Source organism: Oncorhynchus gorbuscha, linkage group LG21, assembly GCF_021184085.1.
Source record: "Oncorhynchus gorbuscha isolate QuinsamMale2020 ecotype Even-year linkage group LG21, OgorEven_v1.0, whole genome shotgun sequence".
Classification (NCBI taxonomy): Eukaryota; Metazoa; Chordata; class Actinopteri; order Salmoniformes; family Salmonidae; genus Oncorhynchus; species Oncorhynchus gorbuscha.
The window spans coordinates 48,352,031-48,370,132 of NC_060193.1; the positions used below are offsets into that span (position 1 = coordinate 48,352,031).

The window sequence follows — 18,102 nt, forward strand, 5'->3', positions numbered from 1 at the left end:
TGGCAATTATTAATGTTGCCGATGAATGAAATATTAAATGGAAGTGCTACAACGTGAAAACCTACTGGTATACTTATATATATTTTTTACATAATTGTGCTGTCTGAACTGTGAATAAATAGTCATATGAATAGTATTTACATGCATTAATATTACTTCCCCCAGCTGCATGACTTTGAGGTATTGGTTATTTTTCATCATGATGGTATGCATAATAGCTCATTGATACAGCAGCGGTATTGTTAGTTACATAAGAATGGAAGAGGCTTGGCAATGATTAATTTCCCACTCTGCAAAAACAGGTTGAATCAACGCTGTTTCCACGTCACATCAACAATAAACAAAAATTGCGATGACGTTGAATCAATGTGGAAAACAGATTGGATTTGCAAAAAGCCACCAACATCAGGGAATTTTGTACCCAACTTTAAAGCAAACTCTAACGAAATGTTGAATTCACGTTGACTTCATGTCAGTTGACAACTCAGCCAAATGTAAATCAAAACTAGACATTTAACTGATGCCCAATGGGTTGTCCTTAAATATGTACACTAAGTGTACAAAACATTAGGAACACCTGCTCTTTCTATGACATAGATTTACCAGGTCAATCCAGGTGTCACCTGTTAAAACCACTTCAATCAGTGTGTGTCAAGAACGGTAACGCTGCTGGAATCTTCACACTCAACAGTTTCCCGTGTTTTATCAAGAATGGTCCCCCACCCAAAGGACATCCAGACAACTTGACACAACTGTGGGAGGCGTTGGAGACAACATGGACCAGCATCCGTGTGGAACGCTTTCGACACTTTGTTAGAGTCCATGCCTCGACGAATTGAGACTGTTCTGAGGGACAAAAGGGGGCTGCAACTCAAATATTAGGAAGGTGTTCTTAATGTTTTGTACAATCAGTGTATACTTAATGTACAGCAGTCAGGGATCATCTCAGGAAGTGCAATGCACATCCCATGAATGTGATAACCAAACATACTCTGTTGATTTATTTTACAGTAACATCATTTCCACTTGTAGATGACAACCATTCAGTAAATGCAACATGTATTTGGAAAGAGGGCATTACAAGGGACTGGGGCTCAACATGCCTTTAGGAACTGCCTGAGCATATTAAAGATAGCTCCCCATGTACATATTCAGGCAGTGTGTAGGCATGCCAGAAATCCTTCAGTCTACATGTTTTATAATCAAGGTCTTATTTTCTGCAATGGGTAGCTCTTCAAGGAATGTGAGTGAAACGTTGTGAGACATGTACTAGGCTACTGCAATGTTCAGATTGTGGTCCTCGAAGCAGATCAGTGAAGGCAACAGAACAATATTTCAGAGGTGCATAACAGTATTTTAGTCTCAACCATGAAATATTTCATACCGAAAACTTTCATTTCAAGTCTTGTGAAATTCAGAGGAACCAAAAACGACAAAACACTTGACGACTGAATAACCTTAATATTTTTTTGAAAAATCAGCTGTAGCTCTTAGTTTTATTTTTACTATCCCTTCTCTACATGAAGCAAACCCAGTAAAACCAGTAACATATTCAGAGTCTGCTTTGGAGGAGGTGTGTCAGATATATTTTTCACAGAGGGAGAGAGAGGAGCAGCGACTGAAGAACTCATCACCAGGAGGCAACAAAGATCGAATGCAGTAACTGCAAAGTGTTCTAGACACCGAACACATTTGATAGCAACATGCACCCTGAGCTTGGAAAACTCTAGACCACATTTCATTTGTCTTTATCAATTTATCTTTATCTCCGTCAAAGGAAACTGTGTCCAAGATGAATCAAACAGCCTGCGTCTCTCATCAAATACCATGCCAATCATCTAAAGACATGGTAAGTGTGTTTATTTTATAATGCATGAGGTCCACAACCTACTTATACATTCAGATATATGTCATATTTCTTCCTATGGCTAAAGTCTGCAGTAGCCTAATCGCCACCTGTGGCTTACAATGTTGCCTGTATGACAATGGGATTGTGATCAATGGTTTGAACAGGTGTGTGCAAACAATCGTATTCAAAGCTCCATTTTTTTCCATCACTGTCAATCACAATGGTGGGTTGCTCAGGCTAAAAGTTGTCTCTTCTGGACTTGAAAGATGAATGAGTATCTGCGCAGCTTCTGCCTTTATAGAAACTAGTTGTTCAAATAATCTAAGCACCCAGAACCCAATATTATGTGTGTAATTTATAAATCTGTCACGAGACACCACGCAAACAATTAAACCCTGTCATATGAAATGATTATAGTGGCTGCACATTAAAGGGATATTATCTTTATCAACATCCGAAATACCAAAAATAAATGGACCACAACTGGTCTCTTAGCAACAACGGTGATTGCATGGTCTGAAAACATAGACATTCAATCCAATGGATTCAGTGGCAGTCGGTGCTGTTTAAGATGAGGGAGGACAAGGATTTTTTTATGAGCATGGCCTTTTTTCTATTACAGCATATTTGATGACTGTCATTCATATTCCATTCACACAGCTCAATGTAACGTACGTGATAATCCAATTTTCCCTATACCCATCATGAGGTTGCTACAAACTATCCCTTGAAGGAAAGTTTACAATGTAGGTGCACAGGTCGAGAGAAATTTGAGTAATCGAGATGACAGACGTGGACACATTCAATATATCACCTGCATCTTGCCTGCATCTGGCTGATCTAGGTTGTAAGCATAGAGTACCACAGTCATAATACCCATAATACCTAGTGGTTAAACAGGGAAATGGTTCCAATCATTTTTCCACCATTCATTTTTCCCATAGGTGATTTTAGAAACACTTAAAATAAGGGCTGTGTTTCGTGTAGGCTCACCTTGGCATGATGTTTTGATAACTGTGTAAATCTCTCTAGGACAAGCTGACTTTTATCAATATATTTGCCTGTATTTTCCCCCCCAAAAATGAAATACTAATTATCTGCAAATGTGGCTATTATAAAGAACTACATATCATGATCTAGACAAGAATGACGAATCGAGGCAAAGGTTAGAATTAATTATCAAATGTTAGCTAAATATTCGTAATGAATAAATTGGCAAAATTACTTTAAATAGACAATTTTATGAACTGTCTTGTGCACGTTTTAAATTGACACAATACCTCTTGGTAAAGGTGTCAGATAGAGATAACGTACAGCAGCGATTTATAGTCTTGCATGATGTCTACTGATGCTAATGAACATTTTTGAATCTGAGATTAAATAGAGGTGAATATATTGATAAAAGTCACCTATTAATCCAACGGTTGCAAACGAGAATTTCTATTAGACAACTACAGGTATGTTTATCCCAGTTTCATTATGTTTGCTTCCATTTAAGAAAGAATCGGCGGAATGAATACACCCCTGATCACACGCAAACACAGTTCACTTTCATAGCAGCGACATACAAACAGCATGATACCTTTAATGGTTGCATAATTCCTTCTCGCATCTACGTGCCGTCCTCCTCTCACCTTCTCCCTTCACTTGTGGACTTCAGTGCACAACACATCAGCTGTCTGTGACCACACGAAAATAACTTTTCAAGTCAAACCTTCATATCATAAACACTAACGGCTACACAAAGCCAACATGGTTGTCACCATATCAGCTAACGTCAAGTCAACATAGATACTTGAACTAACGCGTTAGTGAACCCACTACAATCATGCAGTACAGTGTACAGCTAGCTAGCAGTTTAGCAGTTACACCGGCGGGCCCCGGTGGCAATACATTTATAAAACCAACAGCTTACCTTGACTTGGAAGAGGTCCAGTGTTGGATAGCCATAGACAGCTAGGTAACTCTCTGTTTGAGCCGGGTGTTTGAGTAAGCTAAACTAGCTATCTGTATTCACTAGCTAAGTGAAAGTGAAAAAAAAAAATATAGCCCTCTCTCTATCTTTCTCTCCCTCTCTCTTGCTTATCCTTCATTTTTTGAAGAAATTACTCTGTTCAAAACTGTTCAACTATTGTCTTTCTCTCTTTTTGAATAAACTACTCACCACATTGTATGCACTGCAGTGCTAACTAGCTGTAGCTTATGCTTTCAGTACTAGAATAATTATCTGATCTTTTGATTGGGTGGACAATATGTCAGTTCATGCTGCAAGAGCTCTGATAGGTAGGAGGACATATTCTGGAAGTTGTCATAATTACTGTGTAAGTTTATGGAAGGGGGTGAGAATCACGAGCCTCCTAGATTTTGTATTGAAGTCAATGTACTCAGAGGAGGATGGAAACTAGCTGTCCTCCAGCTATACCATGGTGCTACCTTACAGTGCTGTTGAGGCTAATGCAGACTTCCATTGCAAAACAGTGTGTTGAAAATGTTTAGTATAGTTTTATCTAAAAGGGATAACTTTTTTAATGTTTCACTATTTATATTTTTATGAAATTCACTGAGGAGGATCCTCCTCTCCTTCCTCCCCTGAGGAGCCTCCACTGCTAGAGACATAGAAGGCTGCATCATGTGTTCAAGGCAAGTGTTAGGTTTGGGCAAGTAATAACATTTCTTACCATGAAAATGAAATGCACACAATTCATTGGCTTAACCAAAGGTAATATATACAGTTGAAGTCGGAGGTTTACATACAATTAGGTTGGAGTTATTAAAACTTGATTTTCAATCACTCCACAAATTTCTGGTTAACAAACTATAGTTTTGGCAAGTCGGTTAGGACATCTGCTTTGTACATGATACAAGTAATTTTTCCAACAATTGTTTACAGACAGATTATTTCACTTATAATTCACTGTTTCACAATTCCAGTGGGTCAGAAGTTTACATATACTAAGTTGACTGTGCCTTTAAACAGCTTGGAAAATTCCAGAAAATGATGTCATGGCTTTAGAAGCTTCTGATAGGATAATTTACATAATTTGAGTCAATTGGAGATGTACCTGTGGATGTATTTCAAGGCTTATCTTCAAACTCAGTGCCTCTTTGCTTGACATCATAGGAAAATCAAAAGAAATCAGCCAAGAACTCAGAAAATAATTTTAGACGTCCACAAGTCTGGTTCATCCTTGGGAGCAATTTCCAAATGCCTGAAGGTACCACATTCATCTGTACAAACAATAGTACGCAACTATAATGACCATGGGACCACACAGCCGTCATACCGCTCAGGATCAAATCAAATCAAAATCAAATCAAATGTATTTATATAGCCCTTCGTACATCAGCTGATATCTCAAAGTGCTGTACAGAAACCCAGCCTAAAACCCCAAACAGCAAGCAATGCAGGCATAGAAGCACGGTGGCTAGGAAAAACTCCCTAGAAAGGCCAAAACCTAGGAAGAAACCTAGAGAGGAACCAGGCTATGTGGGGTGGCCAGTCCTCTTCTGGCTGTGCCGGGTGGAGATTATAACAGAACATGGCCAAGATGTTCAAATGTTCATAAATTACCAGCATGGTCGTATAATAATAAGGCAGAACAGTTGAAACTGGAGTAGCAGCACGGTCAGGTGGACTGGGGACAGCAAGGAGTCATCATGTCAGGTAGTCCTGGGGCATGGTCCTAGGGCTCAGGTCCTCCAAGAGAGAGAAAGAAAGAGAGAATTAGAGAGAGCATATGTGGGGTGGCCAGTCCTCTTCTGGCTGTGCTGGGTGGAGATTATAACAGAACATGGCCAAGATGTTAAAATGTTCATAAATGACCAGCATGGTCGAATAATAATAAGGCAGAACAGTTGAAACTGGAGCAGCAGCACGGCCAGGTGGACTGGGGACAGCAAGGAGTCATCATGTCAGGTAGTCCTGGGGCATGGTCCTAGGGCTCAGGTCAGTTGAAACTGGAGCAGCAGCACGGCCAGGTGGACTGGGGACAGCAAGGAGTCATCATGTCAGGTAGTCCTGGGGCATGGTCCTAGGGCTCAGGTCAGTTGAAACTGGAGCAGCAGCACGGCCAGGTAGACTGGGGACAGCAAGGAGTCATCATGTCAGGTAGTCCTGGGGCATGGTCCTAGGGCTCAGGTCAGTTGAAACTGGAGCAGCAGCACGGCCAGGTGGACTGGGGACAGCAAGGAGTCATCATGTCAGGTAGTCCGGGGGCATGGTCCTAGGGCTCAGGTCCTCCAAGAGAGAGAAAGAAAGAGAAAAGAAGAGAATTAGAGAACGCACACTTAGATTCACACAGGACACCGAATAGGTCAGGAGAAGTACTCCAGATATAACAAACTGACCCTAGCCCCCCGACACATAAACTACTGCAGCATAAATACTGGAGGCTGAGACAGGAGGGGTCAGGATGGAGACACATTCTGTCTCCTAGAGATGAACATACTTTGGTGCGAAAGGTGCAAATCAATCCCAGAACAACATCAAAGAACCTTGATGATGGAGGAAACAGGTAAAAAAAGAGATCTATATACACAGTAAAACGAGTCTTATATCAACATGGCGTAAGGTAGCCTAGTAGTTAGAGCATTGGACTTGTAACCGAAAGGTTGCAAGATCATATCCCCGAGCTGACAAGGTAAAAATCTGTTATTCTGCCCGTGAACAAGGCAGTTAACCCACTGTTCCTCAGCCATCATTGAAAATAAGAATTTTGTTCTTAACTGACTTGCTTTGTAAAATAAATAAAACATTTAAAAAAATAAATAACCTGAAAGGACGCTCAGCAAGGAAGAAGCCGCTGCTCCAAAACCACCATTAAAAAAGCCAGACTACGGTTTGCAACTGCACATGGGGACAAAGATTGTACTTTTTGGAAAAATGTCCTCTGGTCTGATGAAACAAAAATAGAAATGTTTGGCCATAATGACCATCGTCATGTTTGGAGGAAAAAGGGGAGGCTTGCAAGCCAAAGAACACCATCCCAACCGTAAAGCACGGGGTGGCAGCATCATGTTGTGGGGGTGCTTTGCTGCAGGAGGGACTGGTGCACTTCACAAAATGAATGACATCATGAGGCAGGAAAATGATGTGTGTATATTGAAGCAACATATCAAGACATCAGTCAGGAAGACAAAGCTTGGTCGCAAATGGGTCTTCCAAATGTACAATGACCCCAAGCATACTTCCAAAGTTGAGGCAAAATGGCTTAAAGACAACAAAGTCAAGGTATTGGAGTGGCCATCACAAAGCCCTGACCTCAGTCCTATAAAATAAATTCTGGGCAGAACTGAAAAAGCGTGTGCGAGCAAGGAGGCCTACAAACCTGACTCAGTTGCACCAGCTCTGTCAGGAGGATTGAGGTAAAATTCACGCAACTTATTGTGGGAAGCTTGTGGAAGGCTACCCGAAACGTTTGACCCAAGTTAAACAATTCAAAGGCAATGCTACCAAATACTAATTGAGTGTATGTAAACTTCAGACCCACTAGGAATGTGATGAAAGAAATAAAAGCTGAAATAAATCATTCTCTCTACGATTATTCTGACATTTCACATTCTTAAAATCAAGTGGGTATCCTCACTGACCTAAGACAGGGAATTTTTACGAAGATGAATAAATGTCAGGAATTGTGAAAAATTGAGTTTAAATCTATTTAGTTGAAGTGTATGTAACCTTCCAACTTCAACTGTATGTATATATAGATATATATGTTTTATTTGGTTTATCTTCACCTCTGAATTATATAGAACATATTTGCCACAGATATACTGTACATTTACATCTGTGATATTGGAAGGGGTATAGGGACATAAGAGCTTTCTCTCTGAGGCTGACATTTGTCAGGTTTTTAAACAGGGCCTGGGCCAGACAACATTCCAGGGCATGTCCTCAGGGCATGTCCTCAGGGCATGTCCTCAGGGCATGTCCTCAGGGCATGTCCTCAGGGCATGTCCTCAGGGCATGTCCTCAGGGCATGTCCTCAGGGCATGTGCAGACCAGCTGGCAGTCTTCACAGACAATTCCAAACTCTCCTTTTCCAAGTCTGTAATCCCCACGTTTCAAGCTGACTAGCATCATTCCTGTTCCCAAAAACTTGAAGGCATCCTGCCACGATGACCCTGTAGCACTCACATCTGTAAGTGCTTTGAAAGGCTGATCATTACACATCAACTCTCTCATCCCAGACATCCTGGACCCACTCCAATTTGCATACCGCCAGAATTTGCACTCCACTCTGCCCTCTCCCACCCGGAAAAGAGGGATATCTATGTGAGAATTCTGTTCATTGACTACACCATAGTACCCTTCAAACAACAAATTTAAGAACATTTTGAAGATTGTTCCACAAATAGTACATATTTACCTCAATTCTCAAGTATCTCTGCACATTGTAAATTTGGTACTGGCACTGACCCCACATGTAGCTTCCCCTCTTATTTCTTATTTCTCGTGTGTTTTCTTTGTATATACATACAGTGGGGAGAACAAGTATTTGATACACTGCTGATTTTGCAGGTTTTCATACTTACAAAGCATGTAGAGGTCTGTAATTTTCATCATATGTACACTTCAACTGTGAGAGACGTAATCTAAAACAAAAATCCAGAAAATCACATTGTATGATTTTTAAGTAATTAATTAGAATTTTATTGCATGACATAAGTATTTGATACATCAGAAAAGCAGAACTTAATATTTGGTACAGAAACCTTTCTTTGCAATTACAGAGATCATACGTTTCCTGTAGTTCTTGACCAGGTTTGCACACACTGCAGCAGGGATTTTGGCCCACTCCTCCATACAGACCTTCTCCAGATCCTTCAGGATTCGGGGCAATACGGACTTTCAGCTCCCTCCAAAGATTTTCTATTGGGTTCAGGTCTGGAGACTGGCTAGGCCACTCCAGGACCTTGAGATGCTTCTTACGGAGCCACTCCTTAGTTGTCCTGGCTGTGTGTTTCGAGGTCATTGTCATGCTGGAAGAACCAGCCATGACACATCTTCAATGCTCTTACTGAGGGAAGGAGGTTGTTGGCCAAGATCTCACGCTACATGACCCCATCCATCCTCCCCTCAATACGGTGCAGTCGTCCTGTCCCCTTTGCAGAAAAGCATCCCCAAAGAATTATGTTTCCACCTCCATGCTTCACAGTTGGGATGGTGTTCTTGAGGTTGTACTCATCCTTCTTCTTCCTCCAAACACAACGAGTGGAGTTTAGACAAAAAAGCTATATTTTTGTCTCGTCAGACCACATGACCTTCTCCCATTCCTCCTCTGGATCATCCAGATGGTTATTGGCAAACCTTCGACAGGCCTGGACATGCGCTGGCTTGAGCAGGGGGACCTTGCGTGCGCTGCAGGATTTTAATCCATGGCGGCGTAGTGTGTTACTAATGGTTTTCTTTGAGACTGTGGTCCCAGCTCTCTTCAGGTCATTGACCAGGTCCTGCCATGTAGTTCTGGGCTGATCCCTCACCTTCCTCATGATCATTGATGCCCCACGAGGTGAGATCTTGCATGAGATCGAGGGTGATTGACCGTCATTTTGGACTTTTTCAGCCCCAAAAGTTGTTGACTGCTTGCCTATTGTCCTGTGAGCCTTGTGCAGGTCTACAATTTTATTTACATTTTACATTTAAGTCATTTAGCACGCTCTTTGACTTACAAATTGGTGCATTCACCTTTTCCAGTGGGACAGTTTGACAATAGTGCATCTAAAACTTATTGAGAGGGATTACTTAACCTATCCTAGGTATTCCTTAAAGAGGTGGGGTTTCAGGTGTCTCCGGAAGGTGGTGATTGACTTGTCCTGGCCGTGAGGAGTTTGTTCATTCAGTTTTGACTGGGCTGAAGCTGTACTTCCTCAGTGGTAGGGAGGCGAGCAGGCCAGAGGTGGATGAACGCAGTGCCCTTGTTTGGGTGTAGGGCCTGTCAGAGCCTGGAGGTACTGAGGTGTTCCCCTCACAGCTCCGTAGGCAAGCACCATGGTCTTGTAGCGGATGCGCCTTCAACTGGAAGCCAGTGCGGAGGAGCGGGGTGACGTGAGAGAACTTGGGAAGGTTGAACACCAGACGGGCTGCGGCGTTCTGGATGAGTTGAAGGGGTTTAATGGCACAGGCAGCACTGATGTCCTTACACAGCTCTCTGGTCTTGGCCATTGTGGAGAGGTTGGAGTCTGTTTGATTGAGTGTGTGGACAGGTGTCTTTTATACAGGTAATGAGTTCAAACAGGTGCAGTTAATACAGGTAATGAGTGGAAAACAGGAGGGCTTCTTAAAAAATAAATAACTGGTCTGTGAGAGCCGGAATTCTTACTGGTTGGTAGGTGATCAAATACTTATGTCATGCAATAAAATGCTAATTAATTACTTTAAAATCATACAATGTGATTTTCTGGATTTTTGTTTTAGATTGCGGCTCTCACAGTTGAAGTGTACCTATGATAAAAATTACAGACCTCTACATGCTTTGTAAGTAGGAAAACCAGTGTATCAAATACTTGTTCTCCCCACTGTATACAGTACCATTCGAAAGTTTGGGGTCACTTAGAAACGGTTTGAATTTTTTAAAATATATATTTTAAAATTTTACCCCGTTTTCTCCCCAATTTTGTGGTATCCAATTGTTTAGGAGCTACTATCTTGTCTCATCGCTACAAAATGCTAAGGACGAAGGTTGAAAGTCATGCATCCTCTGATACACAACCCAACCTTGCCTCACTGCTTCTTAACACAGCGCGCATCCAACCTGGGAGCCAGCCGCACCAATGTGTCGGAGGAGTCACCGTGCACCTGGCAACCTTGATTAGAGCGCACTGCGCCTGGCCCACCACAGGAATCGCTGGTGCGCGATGAGACAAGGATATCCCTACCGGCCAAGCCCTCCCTAACGTCCTTGTATAAAAAAAAGAAGCTATTTTTTCGTCTAGCATCCCGGAGTTGCCTCTTCACTGTTGACTTTGAGACTGGTGTTTTGTGAGTACCATTAAATGAAGCTGCCAGTTGAGGACTTGTGAGGCGTCTGTTTCTCATACTAGACACTCTAATGTACATTTCCTCTTGCTCACTTGTGCACCGGGGCCTCCCACTCCCCTTTCTATTCTGGTTAGAGACAATTTGCGCTGTTCTTTGAAGAGAGTAGTACACAGCATTGTACGAGATCTTCCGTTTCATGGCAATTTCTCGCATGGAATAGCCTTAATTTCTCAGAACAAGAATAGACTGACGAGTTTCAGAAGAAAGTTCTTTGTTTCTGGCCATTTTGAGCCTGTAATCGAACCCTCAAATACTGATGCTCCAGATACTCAAATAGTCTAAAGAAGGCCCGTTTTATTGCTTCTTTAATCAGGACAACAGTTTTCAACTTTGCTAACAGAACTGCAAAAGGGTTTTCTAATGATAAATTAGCCTTTTAAAATGATAAACTTGGATTAGCTAACACAACGTGCCATTGGAAAACAGGTGTGATGGATGCTGATAATGGGCCTCTGTATGTAGAGCCATAAAGTGGTCCATTGAAGTGACCACAGTGACCACAAACTTTTGAACGGTAGTGTGTGTATGTATATATGTATATATATTTTTATAATGAATACTGTACTGTGTGGTAGAGCTTACAAGTTAAGCATTTCACTGTGCTTGTGCATGTGACAAATAAAACTAGAAGGAAAACTATGATCCTCAAAAGCACTGTGGTATTAGGATTTGCCCAAGGAAGTGTTTAACTCTATGCAGACAAGCTGTCTCTGAGGGTGACAGGCAAGTTGTAATCACCTCATTTAAATGCATGATTTATGGTGTGAATTCTTGTCAAGAATTCTGCTCTAGAAATGCTAATGTGGACTACAGTAGGTTTTGGAGGGTAGATGTGACCAAATAATGTATTATTTGGGCTTGATTTACTGAAAGAATGGCAGCAACTAATTTGTGTTTGTTTGAGTGTTGACACTTTGGTAACAAAGACATTTCTCAAAATGAGAAAGGATGTAATTCGGATGATGTAACGTGATTTCAAGTTCACAGATTAACACCCTGCTCACAAGTTTGTTTAATCTACTCAGTATGTACACTGAGTGTACAAAACATTAGGGGCATTGAGTTGCACCCCCTTTAGCCCTCAGAACACCCTAAATTCATTGGGGCATGGACTCTACATGGTGTCGAAGGTGTTCCACAGGGATGCTTGCCCGTGTTGACTCCAATACTTCTTACAGTTGTGTCAAATTGGCTGGATGTCCTTTGGGTGGTGGACCGCTTATGATACACAAAGGAAACTGTTGAGAGTGAAAAAACACACGTCTGTAGCCATGAAGTGCTTTGAAAGGCTGGTAATGGCTCACATCAACACCATTATCCCAGAAACCCTAGACCCACTCCAATTTGCATACCTCCCAAACAGATCCACAGATGATGCTATCTCTATTGCACTCCACACTGCCCTTTCCCACCTGGACAAAAGGAACACCTATGTGAGAATGCTATTCATTGACTACAGCTCAGCGTTCAACACCATAGTACCCTCAAAGCTCATCACTAAGGAAATATCCTGGGAATAAACACCTCCCTCTGCAACTGGATCCTGGACTTCCTGACGGGTCGCCCCCAGGTGGTGAGGGTAGGTAGCAACACATCTGCCACACTGATCCTCAACACTGGAGGTCCCCAGGGGTGCGTGCTCAGTCCCCTCCTGTACTCCCTGTTCACCCATGACTGCATGTCCAGGCACGAGTCCAACACCATCATTAAGTTTGCAGACAACACAACAGTGGTAGGCCTGATCACCGACAATGACGAGACAGCCTATAGGGAGGGGGTCAGATACTTGGCTGGGTGGTGCCAGAATAACAACCTGTCCCTCAACGTAACCAAGACTAAGGAGATGATTATGTATTACAGGAAAAGTAACACCGAGCACGTCCCCATTCACATCGACGGGGCTGTAGTGGAGCAGGTTGAGAGCTTCAAATTCCTTGGTGTCCACATCAACAACAAACTAGAATGGTCCAAACACACCAAGACAGTCGTGAAGAGGGCAGGACAAAGCATTTCCCCCTCAGGAAACTAAAAAGATTTGGCATGCGTCCTGAGATCCTCAAAAGGTTCTACAGCTGCAACATCGAGAGCAAGTTAAGGCAATTGCTCGGCCTCCGACCGCAAGGCACTTCAGAGGGTAGTGCGTACGGCCCAATACATCACTGGGGCTAAGCTGCCTGCCATCCAGGACCTCTACAACAGGCGGTGTCAGAGGAAGGCCCTAAAAATTGTCAAAGATCCCAGCCACCCCAGTCATAGACTGTTCTCTCTACTACCGCATGGCAAGCGGTACCAGAGTGCCAAGTCTAGGACAAAAAGGCTTCTCAACAGTTTTTACCCCCAAGCCATAAGACTTCTGAACAGGTAACCAATGGTTACCCGGACTATTTGCATTGTGTGCCCCTCCCCCCAACCCCTCTTTTACGCTGCTGCTACTCTCTGTTTATCTTATATGCATAGTCACTTTAACCATACATCCCATGTACATACTAACTCAATTGGCCCGACCAACCAGTGCTCCCGCACATTGGCTAACTGGGTTATCTGCATTGTGTACCACCACCCGCCGCCAACCCCTCCTTTTACGCTGCTGCTACTCTCTGTTCATCATATATGCATAGTCACTTTAACTATACCTACATGTACATACTACCTCAATAAGCCTGACTAACCGGTGCCTGTATATAGCCTTGCTACTCTTATTTTCAAATGTATTTTTACTGTTGTTTTATTTCTTTGCACACACACACACACACACACACACACACACACACACACACACACACACACACACACACACACACACACACACACACACACACACACACACACACACACACACACACACACACACACACACACACACACACACACACACACACACACACACACACACACACACACACACACACACACACACACACACACCTTTTTTCCCGCATTATTGGTTAGAGCCTGTAAGTAAGCATTTCACTGTAAGGTCTACATCTGTTGTATTCGGCGCACGTGACAAATAAACTTTGATTTGATTAACAGGTGACATCAAGATATATATTTTTTAACTAGGCAGGTTAGTTAAGATCAAGTCCTTATTTACAATGACAGCCTACCCCAGTGACACTGGACCAATTACACACCGCCCCATGGGACTCCCAAGCACAGCCAGATGTGATACTGCCTGTAATTGAACCAGGGACTGTAGTGACACCTTTTGCACTGAGATGCAGTGCCTTAGACCCCTGCGCCACTCAGGAGCTCATTAAAAAGCTGTGTATCATAGACAACAGTTGACACACTGATCCACAGACCATGTTGATTCGATCAGATAGAGTGAAAACGTAGAGAGAACGAGAACTTAGGCAGATAATACTGTCGCCTAGTGGTAATGCATTATATTGAAGTCATCCTTGCTGTATGAGTGTCATACATGCACATCTCATGCTTGACCACTAGAGGGTAACGCTATCTTATTTATACTGCCATCAAAGTGAACTACATCTTTATGGCTGAAGTAAATTAATCTCAACCAACATTGAGGAAGATAATTATGTAATTTCACAGTGTACAGGCCAGGGACAGGGGCCTGATGGGATACAAATATATGCCATTTAGCAGACACTTTTATCCAAAGCGACTTACAGTCATGTGTGCATACATTCTACGTATGGGTGGTCCCGGGAATCGAACCCACTACCCTGGCGTTACAAGCGCCATGCTCTACCAACTGAGCTACAGAAGGTCCACAAGGTTTAGAGTACCCTTTAGGGTCAACAAAAATATGAAATGTCCCGTGGTTACCCAACATCCCTGCTCATGAAATCATTGTGGAGAACATCAAAGGCTGAAGTAACCCACGTTCTCTTTCTAGACAATCCAACAAGACATGGACAATTTCACAGCAATCTGTGAGAAAATGTAAAGCCCTCAGCTAGGTGCTCTTGTTGAATAAATGGACATCTTTGTGAGTTGTTATACAGTTTTTCCACCGAGTTATGACAGTAGGCTGTATTCATCAGTTCTACAAGAGGTTCTGGAACAAGAAGGAATGCTCTGTGGATAGTGTGCGGATAGACATGGAGTACCAGACTGTTATATCAACCTTAAACGTCATGTACAGCACCCGTTTTCGGGCTGCAATACACCTATAACTCTGTGTAAACATTGGCTGTAATAGACTATATGTGGGAATATGTAAATCTTCACCTTAGATTGACCTATACTTCCTGTTTGTTTGTGTTATTGTCATTGTCCGTAGATTTGGGCTGACTCAGAATGTGCCTCATAACATCTATTAAAATCCAACTGGATTTAATTCATGTACAAGGCTGTACGTTTCACCAAGGTTTTGGGGGTTCAGGATGTCTCTGTTCCAAGAGAGAAATGCAAGGCAGTTGAGAAATTGTGGGCAAACAGAAGTTGACTCCTTGAATTGTAAACTGAGTAAATCTTGAAATCGATTTGTTGGTGTTTGTTGGTGTTATGTCAATTAATCACTAATCCTTATTTTGTTCCATCCATAACATTTACATTTTACATTTAAGTCATTTAGCAGACGCTCTTATCCAGAGCGACTTACAAATTGGTGCATTCACCTTATGACATCCAGTGGAACATAACATTGTGGTTTACATTATAGGAATAAGTGTTATGTGAATATTGGGGACATTATATGTTTAGTCGTTGCCCATAGCTTCCCCACTCTGTTCCCCCATTCTGTCAGGTTAATATAAACAGGGACAGGTGTAAGCCCACCTGGTGCAACCAGCCCCAGAGCATCACTATAGGACATACAATGTTGCCTGGCAGCCTTCGCTGTGTATTCCTCATTAGTAAAGCTTTGCCCAAACAAGTAGAGCCTCCCATGATCCGTGATGTCACTCCAGGAGCAGACAGAGAAGGGGGGGGGGCTTTTTCTGGAGCTTGAACAAGGGAGGGGTCAGTGGGGGCAAAGACCTTCCCCATCAGCCTCATCTTTCGAGATGCTGCTAATAGCCATTCTTGTTCCTGTTCGTTTTACTGTGAAAGGGAAGTTAGGGGTGGAGAGGAGGATCAGTGTCCAGACCAATTTCAATAATTTGATGTGGAAGAACACAATGGAATTATAATCAATCTTACTTGTACTGTATGATTTTAAACAGAAGAGAAGGGAGATTTGATGGTTGGCTGTCTTGTTGTAATGTATATTGAGGTACTGGATTCTTTCTGTGTATGTAAATAAAAATCAAGAGGCCAAGCCAGGGCTCCTCCCTGTGACACGTGCAGGCTAGATTAGTGGCGCTGATGCAATGTTTGGAATCGCACTGAAACAAATTGCACTGCATTACTGGCTGTGTTATCCTCTGGACAAATTACTCAACCATGAAGGCGAAACTGCTCAGTGCTAGAAGTAAATCTACACCGGACAGGGGAGAGGAAATCAGCATATATCCTGTCCTGTCCTGAGTCACGGCATCTAAGAAAAAACCCGCCCTGATAGGATGATTTGAATGGGGGAAATATTTTGACAACGCGTCCAAAGATGACTGAGGACGACTTTAAAGAGGTGAAGTGTGTATGACGGATCTCAACCCCCCACTTACTCCCTCTCCCATCCCCTTTTCCCCAGTATGTCGGAAGGGGTTTAGAGACTGTTTTCTCATAAGCGACCAGTCTTTCTACCATACAGGCTGAAGTCCCTGGAGGGATGCTGGATTAAGAGCAGGACAGAGGAGGAGGACAGGGGGAGGGGATGTGAAGGGTAAGACTCCAGTGCTTGGCTGGTATGGATCCCTGGAAGAGAGAGGGCCATGAGGAACATAGACACAGGCCCTGTGCCTGGTATGAGTCCCTGTGAGAGAGAGGGACATAAGAAATATAGACAGACCCTGTGGCTAGGATGGATCCCTGGGAGAGAGCGGGCCATGAGAAATATAGACACAGGCCCTGTGGCTGGCATGGATCCCTAGGAGAGACAGGCCATATGAAATATAGACACAGGCCCTGTGGCTGTTATGGATCCCTAGGAGAGACAGGCCATATGAAATATAGACACAGACCCTGAGGGATCTGAAGTGTGTCAGTGCTGTACTTGTTCTATCCCAGAGATAATTGTGTCCCTGCACTGACATACATAGATAGCTGTTGAACACCAATATGCCTTTAATATTCTAAGTAGAATGCAACGTCCAATATGTATGGAGAAAAAAGTCACACTGGAGAAGAGCATCTGCTAAATGACTGCAATCTAAATGTCATGTTTGAAGGGATTATCACTATGCTGTTGACATACCTTTGCCAGTTGTGTACTTCAGCTACTTTGGCCATTACCTTTCATGTTGGTTAGCCTTAATTCAGTTCCCTGTTATAATGCATCATTATGTCAACTGGCTCTGGGTGAAGATGAATCATAGTGGCATGTTTATCTTCTTCCATTTTTCTCATTTGCTTCATTCGATTTCTTTAATCACCGCAGATCATCACCACATAATAGTTAACCTTTTAAATGGTCTGTATACGGATTTAAATGTGCTTCACCGTGTTTGGTGGAGGTGGGCTATTTGTTCAAATGGTCGGGGCAACCTGGGTCAAAAAACAATTGACCTGTGTATTTATTAGTGCCTGCAGGAGTGGGTAGAGAATAGTTGAAACTTCCTCATATTTCTATCCATCTGTCTATGATTTTGAGTGTAATTATCTCTATACCACTACACCTTATCATTAACCGCACGCAGTAGATAAAGTCAGGGATATAGTCGGTGTAGCTGGCGCTCCGACAATCTCCTTCTGAGCTGGTTCACTGACTATAGTGCTTATGTGAGGCAATGGGGCTATGTCCCCATTATCTCTCCTCCCTCCCGAAATGTGCATTTCACTTCCCTTCACTGATTTGAAAGGGAAATGGCTGATACAAGAAATATGGTGGAAGCTCCCACTAGCCCGTGCCTCCACCCCATACAAGGGTTTTCGATTTTCGGAAAGTAGTGAACGAGTGCACACTCCAGGAGAAAGGAGATATTATTGGGACGCACCCATTCTAACTGTAGCACTGTGTGTTCAGTTTGTTGTCTAGCGCCGACTCTCTACACTGGTGTATTTGGGCTTGGTTTTCAAAGGCCTAGGCTAGCCTGTGGGCGGCACATCCCGACTCAACCATGCTCATTGTCTTCCAGTACATGTCCACTGCCTGTTTAAGTATTCAGAGGAAAGGCTTGTTGGCTAGGTCAGTCTATTGCTATAA

General features: G+C 42.8%; 1 protein-coding gene across 2 annotated transcripts in view; it reads left to right on the forward strand.

Annotated features, from left to right (window-relative positions):
• Window positions 1-1,606: 1,606 nt before the first annotated feature.
• The window catches only part of LOC124008279 (inactive dipeptidyl peptidase 10-like), a 63,755-nt gene continuing 47,259 nt past the window's right edge, over window positions 1,607-18,102 (forward strand). Inside the window, exon 1 of one of the 2 annotated variants that reach the window (XM_046319430.1) lies at window positions 1,607-1,849. In XM_046319430.1, coding sequence (XP_046175386.1) covers window positions 1,793-1,849 — 57 coding nt within the window. In that variant the 5' untranslated portion in view covers window positions 1,607-1,792. Of the gene's footprint in view, window positions 1,850-16,243; window positions 16,429-18,102 lie in introns of those variants that run through there. The other variant, XM_046319432.1, reaches the window with a different exon arrangement.